General features: G+C 34.2%; 1 protein-coding gene across 1 annotated transcript in view; it reads right to left on the bottom strand.

Moving 5' to 3' along the window:
* LOC134283845 (sushi, von Willebrand factor type A, EGF and pentraxin domain-containing protein 1-like) overlaps positions 1 to 4401 on the bottom strand; it is an 82307-nt gene extending 77906 nt beyond the window's left edge. Inside the window, exons 1-2 of the mRNA XM_062766363.1 lie at positions 4319 to 4401; positions 1691 to 1825 (exon numbers count right to left, since the gene is read on the bottom strand). Coding sequence (XP_062622347.1) covers positions 1691 to 1825; positions 4319 to 4376 — 193 coding nt within the window. The 5' untranslated portion in view covers positions 4377 to 4401. The remainder of the gene's footprint in view (positions 1 to 1690; positions 1826 to 4318) is intronic.
* Between the last annotated feature and the right edge of the window lie 14477 nt (positions 4402 to 18878).

The following is an 18878-nucleotide window of genomic DNA, read 5'->3' on the forward strand; positions in this document are numbered from 1 at the left end:
ATATACATTTACAAATAACATAAAAATTATCTTATACGTATTAAATATGAAAAATGTATTTTATCCGAGTAACCGAATAGCAGTTTTACTAACCGATACTTGCATCATTCGACGGTTAACCGGTTAACCGGGTACTCGTTGCCAACACTAGTATTTTATAATTCATCATACATTCAACTTCTACTTACCTCTCAACGCTAACAAATGGCTGTTTGTGGTAGGGCTGTGTATTGAGCAAAACATTTCGATATGTCATACGATACAGTATTTTTTAAAGCGATATGCGATATATTGGATTCTTAAACAAGTCCATCAAAAAAGTCTTATATAGTCATTTAATGCATGAATTTCATAAAAAACTAAGTGTTTTATAATCTAGCTATTTCAAAGTTCTTGCCTCAATGCTACTTCAAATAACACTTCAAATTAAAACTTTTAATGAATGAAAAATCAGCATGTTAAAATAAAATTATCTATGTATTTTGTAATAGTCATGTAAGTTGTGCTATGTCCTTACTGATTATATTTTATTGCTCAGTTTTAATTTTTAAAATTGAATATAATTATGTTTAGTGATTAAAATTCCCATCTTTTTTCACAGAATTAGAAGAAAAATGTCTGCTGAAATGGAACTTTTTTAAACTGACATTAAAAAATTATATACAGGACTGTTTCTGATCGTTAAAAGGTAAACAAAGCATCAAATATAGGAGTTAAATATATGGATTATTATAGGATACCATTCTAAAAGCCAGAGAAAGCTTAAACTACACGAAGTAAATACCTTCGGTAGCGACAAAAAATTGTTGGCATAAATCTGAAATCGAAGGTTTTTACAACACTTGGATCTGTAGCTCTCTGCTATATCTGTCCGAATTTTCTCAGAACCCCTGACCCAGGGGCCATGAAATTCACAAATTTCGGAGGAGGCAGCCTTATTCAATATAACTATGCACTTGGTTAGATTATTTAATGTCTAGGAGCAAAGAAGAAGAATTTTCAAAGAATATATGCATTTTCACTATATAATCAATAAAGCCCCGCCCTAGCACCAGAACCCCTGACCCTGGGGTCTCGAAATTCATAATTTTGGAAGAGGCAGCCATATATATTCAACTTAACTATGCACTTGGTTAATTTATTTAATGCCCAGGAGCAGAAAAGAAGAATTTCAATGAAATAATGCATTTTCACTATATAATTTATTTTGCCCCACCCTAGCACTTAAGAACCCCTGACCCTAGGGCCATGAATTTCTCAATTTTGTTAGAGGACTTAATGCTCATTACATTCATGCCAACAGTTTGCATGCTTGATGTCCAGGAGTAATGAAGAAGATTTTTAAAGATTGCACTAATTTTAGTGGTTTTGGCCCCACCCCCCAGGCCCTAGGGGGACAGGGACCATGAAATTCACAATTTATGTTCCCCTTCACCCATATATGCTTTGTGCCAAAATTGGTTGAAATTGGTTCAGCGGTTTCAGAAAAGCTGAAAATGGTCAAATGCTAACGCATGATGCACAACGACGGACAAAAAGGGATAGCAATAGGTCACCTGAGTTTACTCAGGTGACCTAATTAAAAGGAATGACTCTAATTCTTGGCCAAATTATTTGAGTATAACTGGTTTGGGTCAGTTTATGCTTTTTACACTTTACATTGTTTCAACAAATAAAACGGTGTACTTACAACTGTTTGCAAAAGAACCAGCACTGCACACTGCACAAGTCACATAGTGAACTGTACAATTAGTTGACAGCTCATAACCTATACCTCTGGCCTCTGATATCAAATGCAACAATACAATCCAGCTGATGATTTTATCTGAAAGGAACAACAGTTTTAGGTACATTTGCTATTATATGTAATTGATAAAAGGTGACATCAGTTATAGATAAATCACATTATGCAAGCAAAAGGGACTTGACATTTGCAATTGTCTTGACCGTTTCTACATTAAAGCAATACGAGCTGCAACTTTGATGTCAGAATTTTTTGTTGTAAAATTGTATTAAACTATTTCAATGACAGAACAAAGAATGTTTATAAATTTCTATTGTTCACATTTGCGATGGAAGAACTATTTATAAACGTATAAGCTTTGATTGAAGCAAAATTCAATATTGTTGCAGTGTTTGAAATAACCGTGCGCCAAACCGCCTGAGACGCACAAATTTTGTCATGGGCGAACAAATTTGCACGTATTGACGCCGGATGAGACCATATAAACAGAGGTCTCGTGTCGCAGTCGGTGCTGGCATGAAAAAGACCCCACAATGCTCAATGTCCGTAAGTGCCAACTATAGAACAAAATTTGTACCTCGATCTCCACTGGCAAGTGGTGGCGTATCCATACATGTATGAGTGAAAATTCTTGAGAGGGACATTAAACAACATACAATCAATCAATCTTTCTAACAAGACCTTTCCTTAGGTACCCCAAATTTGACCTCTTGGCCTGGATCTTTGAGTTTGCTCCACTTTTACAATAAATTATCAAACTTAATACCTAGCCATAACTTTTGAATAGTTGGTGTTAGGTCAAATTATCATGACCTTGACATGACTATGCTTTATTTTACATGGCATATTGGTTTCAAAGACAATAATTTATGTCTAGCTCTATATCAATAATGTGTTTAGAACATTTAAAGATATATAAGCCATACCAATTTGTTTTTTGCTCTTCAGTCGACCCATGCACTCATATTTAATAAACAAAACTACAAATTCAATTGTTTCAGCTAAAATCTGATCCTCCAACATGTTTTTTTTTACACTTTCATGTACATGCAGCTGTACTTTCATGTATCCTTGTATCAAAAGGAAATAAAATAACTTGAACACATCGATAAAATTCTTTGAAACCAATATATTAAGATAGTTCACTCAAAATGAGGAACTACCTGCCAGCTCAAGGTTAAATCAAAGTACTCAGAAGTACAGAGAGCCGGTCTCATTTACAGAGTAGAATGATTTCTTACATGAGGCCAAAATAAAATTATAGTTTGTTTGGAATTGCCTCCCGCCTCATTGAAATGCCCCCTCCTGAAAAAATTTTATTGATCAAAAGTAGGAATTTTTTTTTTATTTGATCAATTTTTTTGCCCATTACATGTAACACATGCACCATACAAAACACTGAAATATAGTGTAGATATCTATGTAAAATTATGGGTTTTTTTGTTAATTGTAGATATTTTGTTTAAAGTCAGAAAATGTATTTACTGTTTACTCAGAGATATTTATAAAAAAAATTAAAATTTTTCTTCCATTTAAAACAAAAAAAAAAATTTCCCTCCCTCCCTCCTCTGTCTGAAAACCTTCAGGCGGCAATTCTAAACAAACAATTTTTTAAGGATGGCCTGAATCACGTTTATATTCTGAAGAAAAAATTATTTTAAAACTCAATATAAATGATAAGAAACTGACAGTGAGTTTTTCAATCCTAATACCACGGTCCGATTTTGTCAGAATCAGAATTAATCTGGTACCGCAGCTGAATGTAAACAAACAGGTCAGCCTGGTTCCCTCTCCTGCTTTACCTCGTATGTGTAGAGAACTACAGTAACACTGATTATCAAAAATCCTTACGCTAATGAACTATGTTCTTTGACTTATGAAGTTTTCAGTCATTACTACTAATGTTTATTTTACATAGATAAAACTTGTTTTATTTTTGTTGCTTTATTTAGCGTTTGTATTATCTCAAAAGCGGTTGAGAGTAAGAACTATATTTTTGCACGTAACTGTAAAATGGCGACTATGGGGTCAACATCCTGCCTTGAACAGGATCCCATAAGCCGGCAATTGCTCTTTGAGCAATAAGCCCGGCTAAAAAGCTGTTAGATCAATGATGTTCTGTACATCAACATTTACTAAGACTATGAGTATAAAATTTGCTTAAAATATCTTGAACCACGTACTTCAATGAGTAAGCTATATAAGCTTATCTACTTCTTTAGTGTGAAAAATGCAAACATTGATGATTGAGGTAATTTTTGTTTTTGTTTTGTTTCTTTCTTTTAATTTTTCTGTCTAACGTTAAATAGCGACAAGGTAAATCATTCAGAAAACTCTAAAGCTCATAAGTTATGAGTATGTGAAAACAGAAGTCTTCAACATGTTCAAGGACTTGCATTTGATAAATACCAGTGAATACAGCTGTTTGATCTAGCTCCCACCTCGGAAAGGGCATTTAGTGTAGTCGATAATATTAACCAATGAATAACGTTTAGAAAAAATATATACCTTTTCCAAGCGTGCAACTCAAATAAACAAAATTGAAAGACACATTTAAAAAACTATTAAACTTACAACAATTGGTAAGAAATGTCATTTCCATTTCCAACCCATGATCACATTGTTTTGTCATGTGATATGAAACCTAAAAATAACCCCGTTTAGTACCCTTCCGATATTGAGGAGAGGATACCAGTTTATAAATAAAGAGACGTTTTATCATGTTGTCTGATAGTCTGATACTTTTTGAAGCATTTGAGTAAAATAATAAGAAAACAATCAATAAAGTTTCCAAAATCAACAAAATTTAAAAATGAAAGCAAAAATCCCCGGTAAGGGTAAAATTAGTAATGTGCGGGGCGGTTCGACCCAAAAAAGACTATTCGCTTTGAGCTGTTCCGACCCAAGACTGTTCGCGTCGACGATCAATTAATCGCTTTATATCAAATATCACTTATTGACAGCAGCCATTAAATTCTTTATGATTTTTGTATGGTGTTGTATCATTCCATTTGATTCAATCTACATGTAGGGAGAGTCAGGAGTACTAGTTTTAACGCTTGCCAATATCGGTAACTTTTTAAATATAATAATAACAAGTATCTAGCTTTTTAAAAAAGCTTACCGTCTTTAGCAACAACCTTAAACAGTAAAGCTGATGTACATCTATCAGGCCTTAAATTCTTTTGAATTTCTTGATTTTGTATCTCTACATTAGCATTTTACTGGCATTAGCCCTACCACGGTTGTCGCTCAGTCATCTCCGTAAACTTTGACTGGCCGAGAGCTTTCGGCAGATTCCGTTACCTTCTTCAAACAAGAAAGGGGAAAAGAATTATAATTAACAAATTTTAAAGCCTGCAAGCAAGAAAAATCAAATTTTGTTTACAATGAAATTAAAGAGACCTTTTTAGTTATGGCTATAGAAGAATATAATGTATTTAGTTTAGAATTAATTACTGCTGATTTTGTTGTTCGTTTTGTCATTTTTTTTTAAGATTGAAAATCTTCCAAAATTGTTAAGTCGTACGAAAATTAGATCATCAGAAAGTTATCTCCCGTGCCTTGAACAGCATTTCAACCAATGAAATAATTGAAAGTCTCTCTCTCTCTCTCTCTCTCTCTCTCTCTCTCTCTGTTATTTCTACCAATCACAAAAGAGAGGAAGTGCATAGTCCGAAGACTCTAAAAAACTTCAGCTATATAATACCGTCTTCCAAGGAAGACGGTAATAATATAACAAGTATTAGCTTTCCTAAAAAGCTTGTCTGACGTGGTTTGCATAAATTTATGAAGCGGAAAGAAATAAAACATTATGTATTATTTCCTTCGTTCGATAATATATCTTCAAGAGACCATGCGTAAACAATACTGTACACAATAATGTACAAAGAACAATAAATTTAAGGTCCTGGCTCCAGGATCATGAAAAAAACTAAGACTTAAGTCATATTTTTAATCGCCGATAAAATATTTATTAATTATGGAATTTATTTCTTTATTTGCTTATAAAACATCTCTGTGTAAGCAATATTAAACTATATTTTATTTATTCAATTTGACAAAAACCACATGTGGCGCAAGTCATACATACAGTAAACAAATATAAAATATATAGTCACATAGATTTTCTTATATTACATGCATCACGTATGAAGTTACAAATATTTCTTGTAAAATTAACATCTGCTGGATTAAGAATTTCATAAGATATACATGTATTATTAAAAAGTGTACAAAATTCACTTCTTAGTTGTTTATATAGAGGACATACAAATAAAAAATGATGTTCATCTTCAACGACATTTTTACAATTAATACAAAATCTTTCTTCTCTTGGTATAATTGGGTTACAATATCTGCCAACCTCTATCTGTAATTTGTGAGCACTTATTCTCAATCGAGTCAAAAAAGAACGAAGATTCTTGGAAATGGAAAAATTTAAGTATGGTTGAATTTCAAGTTTGTTTAGATTCCCTCGACTTATTAACTGGCTGTAGAATGATAATTTGCCATTACCTTTTTCTCTGATATTTATTATATCCTTAAAAACTATATTCTCAAAATATTTTTTCAAATTATTTTCAAAATAATTTGATTCTGGTCTGTTGACCATGTTGACTTCTACAACATTTTATTATAAAAGAAAGATTATGATCGACTTAATCATGTTAATTAAGCTTAAGATGTTTCAAGATCCCGAGGCCAGCATTTTCAAGTAATGTTTTATATGTTAAATAACTTTTATTCTATAAATAGAATAAAATGAAGGTTGTAATTGATGAAATCAATGGAAGATCTTTGCCCAATCACTTAAGGCGCGTATAAACAGCGATAACAATCTTAGCAGAGCGATACACATGCTGACCATTCCCCTGCAGTTCTTGAAAGCTTTCATTGCTTCTCAAAACATCTGATGTACAACGATTCTCAACTTAACACAGTTACGTAATTGATATACGAAATTCTGAACTGAAGTATCTAGGAGAAGAATCAAGAAGATGCAAACTTATTTACAATTAATGACATATCGACATGATCGACCAAATATAATCGTTGGACAGGTGTCAAGTATAACACTTCAGCCAACATACAGATCTATTTATACAATAAAAAATTAAAAGCGAACTTGAATGAGACATTTTTTTTCTGTTTTCACTGCTTTTTTCTCAGGCACTGTAATATCAGTTTTTACAATACTGGGAGCAGGGCAACTAATAGAAAATATTTGACCACGTGCCTGATGTTTAGGTAATAGGAATTCAATGTCAAAGGTATAATTTTACTGAAAATAATCAATCAAATATTGAACCATAACATGTAAAATGACTTAATCTTTGAAATACATCACAAAAGTAACTGGGATTTATATAATAAGGCATTTTTATAGAGAATTGAAGCAGAGATGTTCAAAGATGAAAGCACGGATTACACTAAAGACAAAAACATTCGATCAGTAATGTAAATAAAAGCTCATTTCCTCCTGGGACGAACTACATGCGTCTTTGGAGATTATGTATGTATCGAAATTTCCACCATCGAACTATCTGAACAATTTCGTGGAACGACTGCATAAATAAGCCCTAGTTAAATCTAGTACTGTCTGACGCCGTGACGTCAGACAATTATGAATTTATAAAGCGCTAAATATTAATAAGTTAACTCTAAAGCGCTGTACAATAAAACGCAAGTAAACATAATTTAAAAGCTATGAAAACTTATATAAAATATTAACCCATACTCATATATGTGTTCGAAATTATAACATTAAAATTATAAAATTACACACAAAATACAATTACTCCGTTAATAAAACTCAATATAGGAACATCATTTGTGATTTATGATTTGCTGCTAAAAATTGAGCACCTGATAATTAAAAACTATTCTATAAAAATGCGTCTTTAATTGTCTTTTGAAAATATCCGGACTGGCCTGCTAATTATTTCATTAGGAAGGTCGTTCCACAAAAATGCTGCTGCCCACCCTTACCGAAAATATTGCCTTCCTGCAAATATTTGCTGCAAGTCTGCAGCAAACATGGCTGCAAACTTGCAGCAGACATTGCTGCAAGCTTGCGGCAATGTAGCAAGAAAGCCCGACAGTCTATTCAAAGCCTTTTGTGTTTGCAGCAAGTTTGCGGCAAGTCTGCAGCAAGCTTGCAGCAAACATTTTACCATGCAAATGAGGTTTGCTGCAAGTCTGCAGCAAACACTGGATTTTCCAAATATAGAAACCTTGCTGCAAGCTTGCCGCAAACATTGCTGCAAGCCTGCAGCAAACATTGCTGCTAACTTGCAGCAAACAATTTCCTTATGGTTTTGGCACATTCCTGTGTACAAGCAGCAAGTTCGCAGAAAGCCTTTGTCCTGACCGAAATCTTTTAAGTTTAGAGAAAATCCACCACGTTTCTGAAATGATGCAATCTTTTGCAGTTTTGATAAGTTCTCTTTATGTTCCTAGACAAAGCTTCCATACTCTTTTTAAATTTAAGTGCATGAAATAGCTTTTTTATATCAACAGAACATTAAGAAATTTACGTATAATTTCAATTGAACCGTGATTACAGTTACTAATTCATTTGAAAACATGTAACTGATTTGGGTCCATTAAATTAATACATTTAAGAAGTATAAATATGTGATATAAAAATGAGGACTGAAATTCATAGTAAATAGATTTAGATTTGACCTAGCAGTTACACTAGTTACTCAGACCTGTTTTTAAGAAACATTTTTTTTTCATATCAAAATAAAACAAAATCAGATCTTACCAATTAGATATCATGCATGCCAATGAAAACCTGCATCCAGAGTTTTGCACTTTTAATCACTCAGAATGGTATATATTCCTTGCAAAATACTGAAACATCTACACCTTCTATTCAAACAATTCAAAATGGCCAGTTCTGTGTTGACCCAGTACAATCTGCTTCTCATTGGCTGATTTGACTTGTTTACTGTTCGTGCGAATTTCCTGCGAACATTCAATTCATGAAATGTTTCCTGCAAACTTGCTGCGAACATTAAATTGGCGTGTATGTTTCTTGCAATGTTCCTGCAAACATGTTGGGTTCCTGCGAATTTGCTGCAAGCTTGCAGCAATTGCTGCAATGTTTGCTGCAAGATCGCAGCTAGCGGCAATCATCTGCGAACAAGAAAATTTTCTTCCTGCGAACAATTTTGTTTGCTGCAAGCTTGCAGCAGACTTGCTGCAGGCCTACAGCAAACATATCAGTTTGGTAAGGGTGCAACCAAGTCGACGTTCGCCATATGTCTTCGTCCTGATTTTTTGAAAAAAAATATTTTTTAAAAAAGAAGAATTATCGTTCTTGAATTCCACTTCCGCTTTCGCGCGTTGCATTAAGGGAAGGAAAACCCTCGTTTGGGGGTATACCCCCGTTTGAGGGTTCGACTAGACTGCTTAGGAACAACTACCCGTGATGTTGACTCAGATCGCAGTGATCTGGTAAGCTTGTATTCCATGATAAGACCTTTGATATAAGATGGAGCTAACCCGTGTAAGGATTGGTAGACATATGTCAAGATTTTATATTGTGGACGAAAAGAAACGGGTAGCCAATGAAGATCAGCTAGGATAGGTGTAATATGCTCCCGTTTCGATGTTCTTGTAACTAAACGAGCTGCCGTGTTCTGGACTTTTTGAATCCGGTCTACTACATGTAAGGCCTTTAAAACTCCATATAGAAGGCAGTTCCCATAGTCCAGTCTGGCAGTGATAACGGCATTCACCATGGTCTTGCAGGCTTCTTTTGTAAGAAAGCGCTGTATTCGTCCAACATTGCTTATTTGGAAATAGCATGACTTGACGACCGAGGATACCTGTTTTTCCATAGTAAGGTGTTGATCGAAAAATGCACCTAGATATTTTACACATGGCACGCTTTCAATGATATTATCACCAACTTTTAGTTGTAATGTTGGCAGATACTTCTGGTGTTGCTTTGTGGTGAAGATTATTAGCTCGGTCTTTTCTTGGTTTAGTTTGAGTAGGTTTGATGTCATCCATGAACCAATTTCACTAAGACACGCTTCAAGTCGAGAGAAATAATTGTTCCAATTTTCCAGTGGTCTTATGATCATGTAGATTTGTGTATCATCTGCATAGCAGTGATATATCATTCCATGTCGATGGCATATGATTCCAATGGGTTTGGAGAAGAGGCAATACAATTTCGGTCCGAGTACAGATCCTTGGGGGACACCAAAAGGCAGCTGTCTAGACTCTGATCGGACATTGTTTTCTGTTCTTGAGGTAAGACTTGATCCACTCAAGAGCTCCATCACGGAAACCATAAGACACAGTTAGGCGTTGGAACAGTATCTTATGGTCAAAAACATCAAAAGCAGCGGATAAATCCAGAAGGACAAGGACTGCCGAAGATTGTTGGTCCAGGGCTGTCACAATATCGTTGTGGACCTTGATGAGGGCCGTTTCCGTGGTGTGCCTGGGACGATATGCCGACTGAAGTGGATCGCGAAGAGAATTCGCATCCAAATGGGCATCAATCTTACGAGCCACAACTTTCTCCAATATTTTTGAGATAAAACTCAAGTTTGATACGGGCCGATAGTTTTTCAACACTCCCTTATCTAGTCCATGTTTCTTAAGAAGTGGACGAACTATGGCCTCCTTCCAAGCAGACGGAAAAATTCCCTGTTCGAGAGATGCATTAACCATGTCTGTGACAAGCGGTATTACTGGATCCAGGCACTTTTTCAGTAGCTTTGTTGGAATTGGATCCAGTTCGCATGATTTACTGGGTGCCATCATTATTAGTGATCGTACTTCATCTTCGGTGGTACGTTCAAAAGCAGCTAGTAGAGGCCAATTATAGTGTATGTCTGTGTCTAAATAGCTGTCTTCTTTTTCTGTTTTTGGTTTAAGTGTCTCTCTATAATGGATGTTACTTTGTCTATAAAAAACGTTGAAAATTTCTTTGTAAGATCTTCATCTGATGATGATGTTGGTAGGGGACTCTCCTGATTCTTACCCATCAATAAATTCGTTTAACAATATGATGAATGTTAAATATTTTTATTTAAATTGTTTTAACTCCACAGAAACGCATGACGACTTCAAACTTTAATATCAAACAAGTAATAACAGCTTTTCAAAAAGCTTGCCTGACTAATGTCATCAATATCCATAGAACCTACAAGCTTGATAAGTTATAAACGTTTACATTGGGGGAGGGGGGTAAATTATTTCACTAGAGTAAATTATGAAGATGTTGCACAAAACATCATACATTCATTTTAACTTATATGCTATTCACATGATTCATCAGAGCAAAGAAAAGAACAAATGTTATATAATACAGGTACATATAGATACATATATATACTGTTATCTCAAATAAAAAAATGAAATATACATGTCCCGCTGTGGATTCGAACCCGCGACGTAAAGATGAACACCTCACTCTGCAAGTCTAAAATGGTTTTAGAAGATGAAGTAAATAAGGGTAATAAACTAATATAATTGTTTTATGCTGGAAAGTCGTGGCTATGTACTACATAAATTAGATTCAACTGCATACAGCACAGGCTATGAGGAAGACAGCTGAAAATATGCTAACCACTGACAAGAAACTGGAAATCGTAACGGTTATGACTGACATGCAGAATATGTTTAATGGTTTCTTGGATATGCCAGAGCATCAACGATTGTTAGGAACGTGGGATAAATAATGCCCGTTATGCATAAATGACCCAGCAAACTCGACGGTGATATATGAATGGCGATAGGCGCGGATACAAGAAGTTTTTTTCCAGGGATGAGGGATCCACATCAAAAAAAATTATGAGCAAAAAAAGTAATTAACTTCCTCAATCCTGAAATGTGACGGGACACTTTTCTAAGTCTATATTCTGTTTTTGTAGGAGTGTCCTCTACAAAAATTTGAATTTTTCAATTAAAATTTAATTAGCACCTTTTTTAATGTAAACCAACCCGCTAACTTTTGTTTTTGAAACGCAGGTAACAAAATCGGATGATAATCAGCATGTACAGAATTTTGCTGGCTAACTGTGACCTCATGGCTTCGAACCTAGGAAATATTGATCCTTAGGAGTGCCGTGACGTCAGGCAGTAACCCACCGCCTCGTGGTGGCCGGTAATTATTCTAACTATAGTCTACTGATCAAACAACTATCCGACAAGTTTATCTTTTAAATAAAAAAGATAGGTGAGCTAGCGCCGTAGCAATTTTTAAAAACAGAAAGGAAGGTCCGTGATCTAGTGATTATTTTGCTGAATTTTTTAATGTTTATCGAAGCTGGTGTGTCATTAAGTTATATTTTTTTTGTCAGTGAAATAATTTTCCAGACACATAGGTAAAGAAACGAGAGGGGGGGGGGGCAGTGAAGTTTTTGTTTTGACCCATTGGAGTATCCAGAGAGTTCTGAATGAGAAGATGTGAAGTAGCTTGGCCCTTTGGGTCATCTTTGTCGATCAAGAACTGTTATGTTAAAAGCCATAAATAGATTTTTTTTTTTATAAATAATGAATTTGTTCGTAATTTTTAGTGTAAATCCTTGTTTATGGAATTTTTTGCTCGGCCTACATTGTCATGATTGCGATTTGCGAGCATATAGAATATATTTTCACTGTGGTGAGGTCTTGAAAATACACATATAGAGTCCGTCTTGTGCTTAGAGGTAAACTAGAGGTACTGTGAGCAATGACCTCACTAAATAATACCCCCCGCCTCCCATATGAATACAATGGCAGTATCCATGTTTTGCTCTGGAAAATCCAAAATATATGTCAGATCAAAAAGTAAAATAGGAGGTGCACAATGGCAATATGTAATAAAGATTCTGTGAAAGTTTCATTAAATTTCCTTCAGTGATATGAGAGGAGTTGCGGATAAGAGATGGGTACCCCAAAGCGTAACAGACGGACAGACGGACGTACCGATTCCCTCCCACTTTTCAAGAGGGGGTATAATAAAACCTCCCTTGTCTTTGTTTATAACATGCAATCAGATAATGACTTTGACTTTTCCGTCAGAAAAAAGGGAAATTTTGAAGTATTACAATAATGTAGTTATTATACCCCCAGTTTGAAAAGTGGGAGGGTATATAGTAATCGGTATTTCCGTCCGTCTAGCTGTACGTCCGTCCGTCCGTCTGTTACGCTTTGGGGTACCCATCTCTTATCCGCAACTCCTCTTATACTACTGGGTGAAATTCTTTATTACATATTGCCATTGTGCACCTCCTATTTTACTTTTTTATTCGACACGTATTTTAGGTTTCCCATAGCAAAACATGGACATTGCCATTATATGCATGCTTACCTATGACGTCACATATAGAAGCTTCTGGATAACATTTGATATGACGAGTTATTTATCTTTTAATTACACATTACCGTAAAACAATATAAAGCAAAACATGACATTATGGGAGGCGGGGGGTATCATTTAGTGAGCTCATTGCTCACAGTACCTCTAGTTTTAAAAGTGTAAGATACACAATAAATACACAAAGTTATCAAATGATACAAAATTGTTATCGTACGGTCTATCTATAGTAGTTTTTCACAGTTTTCCCAGAATGCATGACCGTGAAGCCGAGCATGCGTATTCAACGAATTAATTTGGACTAACGTAGTTGCTCTCGAGCGCTAGCAACAAGCAGACATTAATTATTGGTAAACCCAATTGGGGTGAATCCACCCAGAGCGAGCAAGTAATAGGAGCGAAACCACTCAGAGCGAACAAGGAATCGGGGCGAAATTATGCACTCCCTACGGCGCGTCGATTTACCCAAATGGACCCAAATGGAACCCAAATGGAAACACAAATGGACCCAAATGGAAATCAAATGGAATATTAAATACGTATTATCGTATTTTATTACTTATTTAAAATGATGAAAATAAATGAACTTACAGTTACAAATGGAGTTTTATATTTATTATTAATCTCTAATATTGTATTTTGAAACATGAAGTTTTGATAGTATTCTACATACCGGCAAAATTATTTGGGGTGGGGGTTGGCATCCCCCCCACCCACCCACCCACCCATCCGTTCCTAGGGCCATAGAAACTATCAAATACTTCAGTTTTGTATTCGATTCTGTTCAATAGTTATTACAAATAGAATTAAATCGCATTTTTAAAAATACAATTAAAGAAAATAATGATATTAAAATATTCTCTTTTTGTTGACTTGGTTTATTTCATTATTTTCTACATTCTAAATAAGTAAAAACTTACTGAATACGATATAACATATATATTTTATATTCCATTTGGGTCCATTTGGGTAAATCGACGCACCCCATTCCCTATATATCTTCGTCACACGAACGCTTAAGGCTAATATTTTTGGATCGTTGTAAAACAAGACTGTTTCACATGAAAATTATGTTATTGTTATAAATTGAAATGGAATTATGTTCAATTTCAATAATCTGAATATTAATAAAAGAGGGATAAGAATTTTGTTTGTACATTGTATGAGGGACCTTAAACATGAAACCTGATTCGTTCCCTAAAGGTGCATATAAACACAGATCTGAATTAAGTTAATATTTTCCGTATAATATCACGACTTAATTATAATTATATTGTTAAAGCATTTCACACGAAAATATATTAAAAATCTTATTTCATCTAAAAGTTATTGAAACTTTAAATTTTTCGGAGGGTTTGATTGGCAAATCCTAGCTTGCACTTATGAACTTCAGATCTGTGTCTATGCACCTTAATAATGTTGCCTAACATATGCCCTAAATGTATTATACCGGTAGGTGTCTTGACAGCGGCGGCCCTAATACTTGGATCCCGGTGCCGTAACTATGGAGCCTAATGCCCTAATCACGTTAGGTGTAGAGTATATATAAGGAGAGCGAGATATAGTGAACTGATATACACAGCTTGGATTTGATTTCAATGATTTGTAAAACTGCTCTTGGAAATTATTAATACACTCGTTGAAACCAACTCTGGTGCGTGTTGTTCTTGTATTTAGATCTATAAAGATCCAGAGTTCCTTGCCTAAACACAGTCATCACAACATTTTGAGACGCAGGTAAAAAAACAAACCACATTGGCCCCATAGAAAAACATCGCAGAACAAAAAAATTCATTAAAAATTTGGCACCAGAGACCTATTTACTAATTAATACAGTATGTAAATCCCTGGTGGTACAATTTCTTACACAGGATTTTTGATACGATGAACAGTTATTTTTTCAATAAAATTGGAACTCGTAAATTTTCTTACTTTAATTGCAATTGGTCATTTGCATAATTATTTTGTTAAAAAACATTCTGATTGTACACAGAAATGCTCTGAAGTTGATATTAAAAGAAGCTTGAGTTTCTGATTGACAATAGCTACATGTATGTGGTTTTTGGTGACCAAGTCTTCCAACAATCTATTGAAATTCCCATGTGTACCAATCGCACCCCATTATTAGCAGACCTATTTTTTTTTGTATTCATATGAAGCAGAATTAGTCAAGAAAAGAAGAAACACTTGTTGTGACCTTCAACTCGACATTTAGATATATCGACGACGTACGTATTGCCATTTTTATGCCAATGCAATATCGATAAAATGCATAGGCGTAGGAACCGGGGAGCTAGGGGACACTTTTGTTGCAAAATATATACATAATATAAGCAATTGAAAATTGAATGTTACCTTTTTTTTGTGGTTTTGTTTTGAACGTAGTTTATTGATATCAATCAAAAGGATTGGAAACAAGTTCTAAATAACTTAGTGAATTCCTCTCCTTATATAATACAATATGTCATGCAAAAAGAAAAAAATAATACAATCGATACATGAATAAATAGATACAATATAATGTAATACATCATTTGGAGAATCTACATGTTTCGTCAATAAATTTATGAACAGCAGCAAAAATACTGTTATTTATCTGTAAAGGCAAATTAACATCACCACATAATAATACATTAATATCAATAGAAACCAAATCAAGCATGAACAAATGATTAAAAAGAGTACTTCTAGCATTGGAATAATTTGTGCATGCAAAAAAGAAATGATACACATCTTCATTTTTTCCACATAAACATAATGGACTACTTACAATATTTCGTTTATATAGATCATGGTTTGGTATACAGTAATGTCTTAACTTGGTATGAATAATATTTGTGTATCGTTTGCCAAAAGAAAAGTATGGTGGTGGAATATCAATTTTTGTTGTCAAGTTTTTTCTAAATGTTTTGACTGAAACGGCTTCTCTCGTATCTGTTTTTAATAAATTCCATTGTTTTGTAGCGTCAGGTACGAATGAGTTTCTAAATAGTTCTAATCTACACCTAGGAACAATAAAATCTTGTTTGTTACGGGTATTATATGTGGATATACATGTTCACGCTTATTGGGGACAATAACTTTCAAATATTCCGGTGCTCGTCCCGTATGAATTTTGTACAAAGTAGTCATTTTAGCAATATATCGTCTGTTTTTTAAAGTTTCCCACCCAGTTTCAGAATAAAGTACTTCTCTAGACACAAATATAGGAAGTCCGGTTACGATTCTAGCGGCGGTTAATTGTACTTTTTCAAGTTTTTCTGCATCATATTTCGAGCAGCCATCCCAAACGATCGAAGCGTATTCAAGCATAGGTCTGATGAATGTAATATACAATTTTGTTAAGTTTTTTCTACCCATTTTGAACTTTAACTTCTTTAGAAGGCCTAGTTTTTTATTGGCACTATTTACAACTCCATCAATATATTCAGACCAACTAAGATTTTGCGACAATAGCAAACCCAAATGGCGATGGACTGGAACACACTCAAGTCTATCGCCTTTGAAAAATAACTTTGGCATAGCAGAAATATTTTTCTTGTTGAAATAAACTACCTTAGTTTTAGATGGATTGAATTTGAGTAGCCACTTATTTGACCAAATTTCCAATATGTGTAAATCGTGATTCAATTTGTATTCTATATCTAATATATTGTATGATGATTGTTGGTGGTTTAGCCCCCCTTTCAATTAGTCTCTCCCCCCCCCCCACTTTCAATTTGCTTCCGACGCCTATGCAATGTTGCTATACCGGTGATCTTAAAATAAAAGATACAACAGAGTCGGACACATCTGTTTCATATTTAGATATTTTATTTGAAAAATACGTTTAATAATGGTACATAGTCTAACAACCAAGCTTTATGGTAAACGTGATTTATACTTTAACTTTTCAATCGGCAACTTCCCTTACTTATGCGGCAATATACATGTATCTCCATCACCTACATACGGGGTCGACGTCTATATCTCTCAGTTGATTCTAAACGCAAGAACATGTTCTACGTATGAACAATTTCTAAAACGAGGTGCCGAAATTATTGACAAACAAGTTGCTGAAATAAGAATATGAAAAGCTCTAACACCAACTGTTCAAAAGTGATGGCCAAGGTTAAAGTTTGTTATATCATAATATAATAATTTCTTTTGTAAAAGTGGGTCAACATTTCAAATTTTGTGGTACCCATAGAAATTAAACTGCTTAACCGATTTCAACCAATTTTGGCGTAAGGATTTATGGATGAAAGGGAACAAAAAATTTGAATTTCATGATCTCTGTCCCCAATCTCTACCAAGAGTTATCGTTCCACAATTACGTCTAAAAAGTAGTGCGGACGCGGAGGAACGTGATTTTTTTCAAACGTTGTTTAAAATGACCTGCAAGATGATTAACGCCTTTAATTTTTTTTTTTATATGTATCAATGCTGCAAGTTGTTTGTCTATAAAAGCTAGATCATGTTAATATTTATCGGCAATTAAAGCGTTTTAAATTTTCCACGTACGTAATATCCTGCCGAGAAATACTATCCCAAGTGAAAATTTTTTCAAACAAATCACTTACAAATTGCCTACAAATTGATCTAAAATCACTTAAAAGTGATTTGTTTCAGTGATTTGTAAGCAATTCATCTAACAAATCATACTTAAATCATTTTCTACGAAAATGATGACTATGATTTGCTTACAATTTGTTATGAAAGGGTGATTTGCTTGTGATTTCCTTCCCATTTCAGACAATTTCTGAGTGATTTGTTAAACTTAGGAAATTGCTACAGTGATTTCTTCATGATTTGTTTTACTTAGCCGTTCTTTAAGGTGATTTGGAAATGATTTCTTGAACTTAGTCTTTCTTCAAAGTGATTTGAAGATGATTTGTTAACTTAGTCTTTTTCTGGATGATTTGTAAATGATTTGTTGAACTCGTGGTCCTTCTTCAGAGTGATTTGAGAATGATTTACTTCATAACTTCCGCTTGGCTTGCTGATTGGTCAGTATTAAAAACTCTACCGCCAATTTTCATTGATCAGATTTGAATTGAAATGAAAGGAGCTAGATTGTGCTGTTCTAGATTCATACCTCTCTTCTTTTGTTGAAACTGATGTTTTTTCCATAACCATGCAGAATACAGTTTAAAGGTATGTGTAACTGTATTATGCTATCATTTCCTCCTTAAGATTCAGTTAATATTCCATATGTTTACATGCAATTTATTGTTCTTCTACCAACAACAAAGTCAGTGGCAATTAATATTTAAAACAAAATCTATGTAAAGCTATAAGCTTCAGCAAAGTACTGGCTTTCCAAAGTGTCTAGACAAATATTTATTTCAGATGAGAAAACATTTACCAACATCTAAAAGGCAACAAGTAATCCTTATACTCGTATCATAATTATGAATTTGAAGCCAAGTACATGTGTGTATATCTAAAATACATGATGCCATCTTAATGAGGACACATCCTAGTAAAAGTTTATATTTTAATTATACTCTTGCCAAAAGTTTTTTGTTAATATACAACAAATATGCATGTGTTTCAAATATTTCAGAGATGGTTACATGCACACACGTGTGTATCCATCTGGAGTGATTTGAAAGTGATTCATTAAACTGAAGTGATTTGTTTGCAATTTATTTGAAGTGATTTGTTTGCAATTTATTCGGAGTGATTTGGTTGCGATTTGTTCAAGAGAATTGATTTCTACACAATTTATTCAAAGTGATTTCGTTGTGATTTCAGGGTGATTTGCTTGCAATTTATTAAGAGTGATTTGTTAGCTCATTTGCATGGGAATTTGCATCA

Source organism: Saccostrea cucullata, unplaced genomic scaffold, assembly GCF_032062105.1.
Source record: "Saccostrea cucullata isolate Sc308-1 unplaced genomic scaffold, CSIRO_AGI_Scuc_v1 ctg146, whole genome shotgun sequence".
In the NCBI taxonomy this organism is placed as follows: Eukaryota; Metazoa; Mollusca; class Bivalvia; order Ostreida; family Ostreidae; genus Saccostrea; species Saccostrea cuccullata.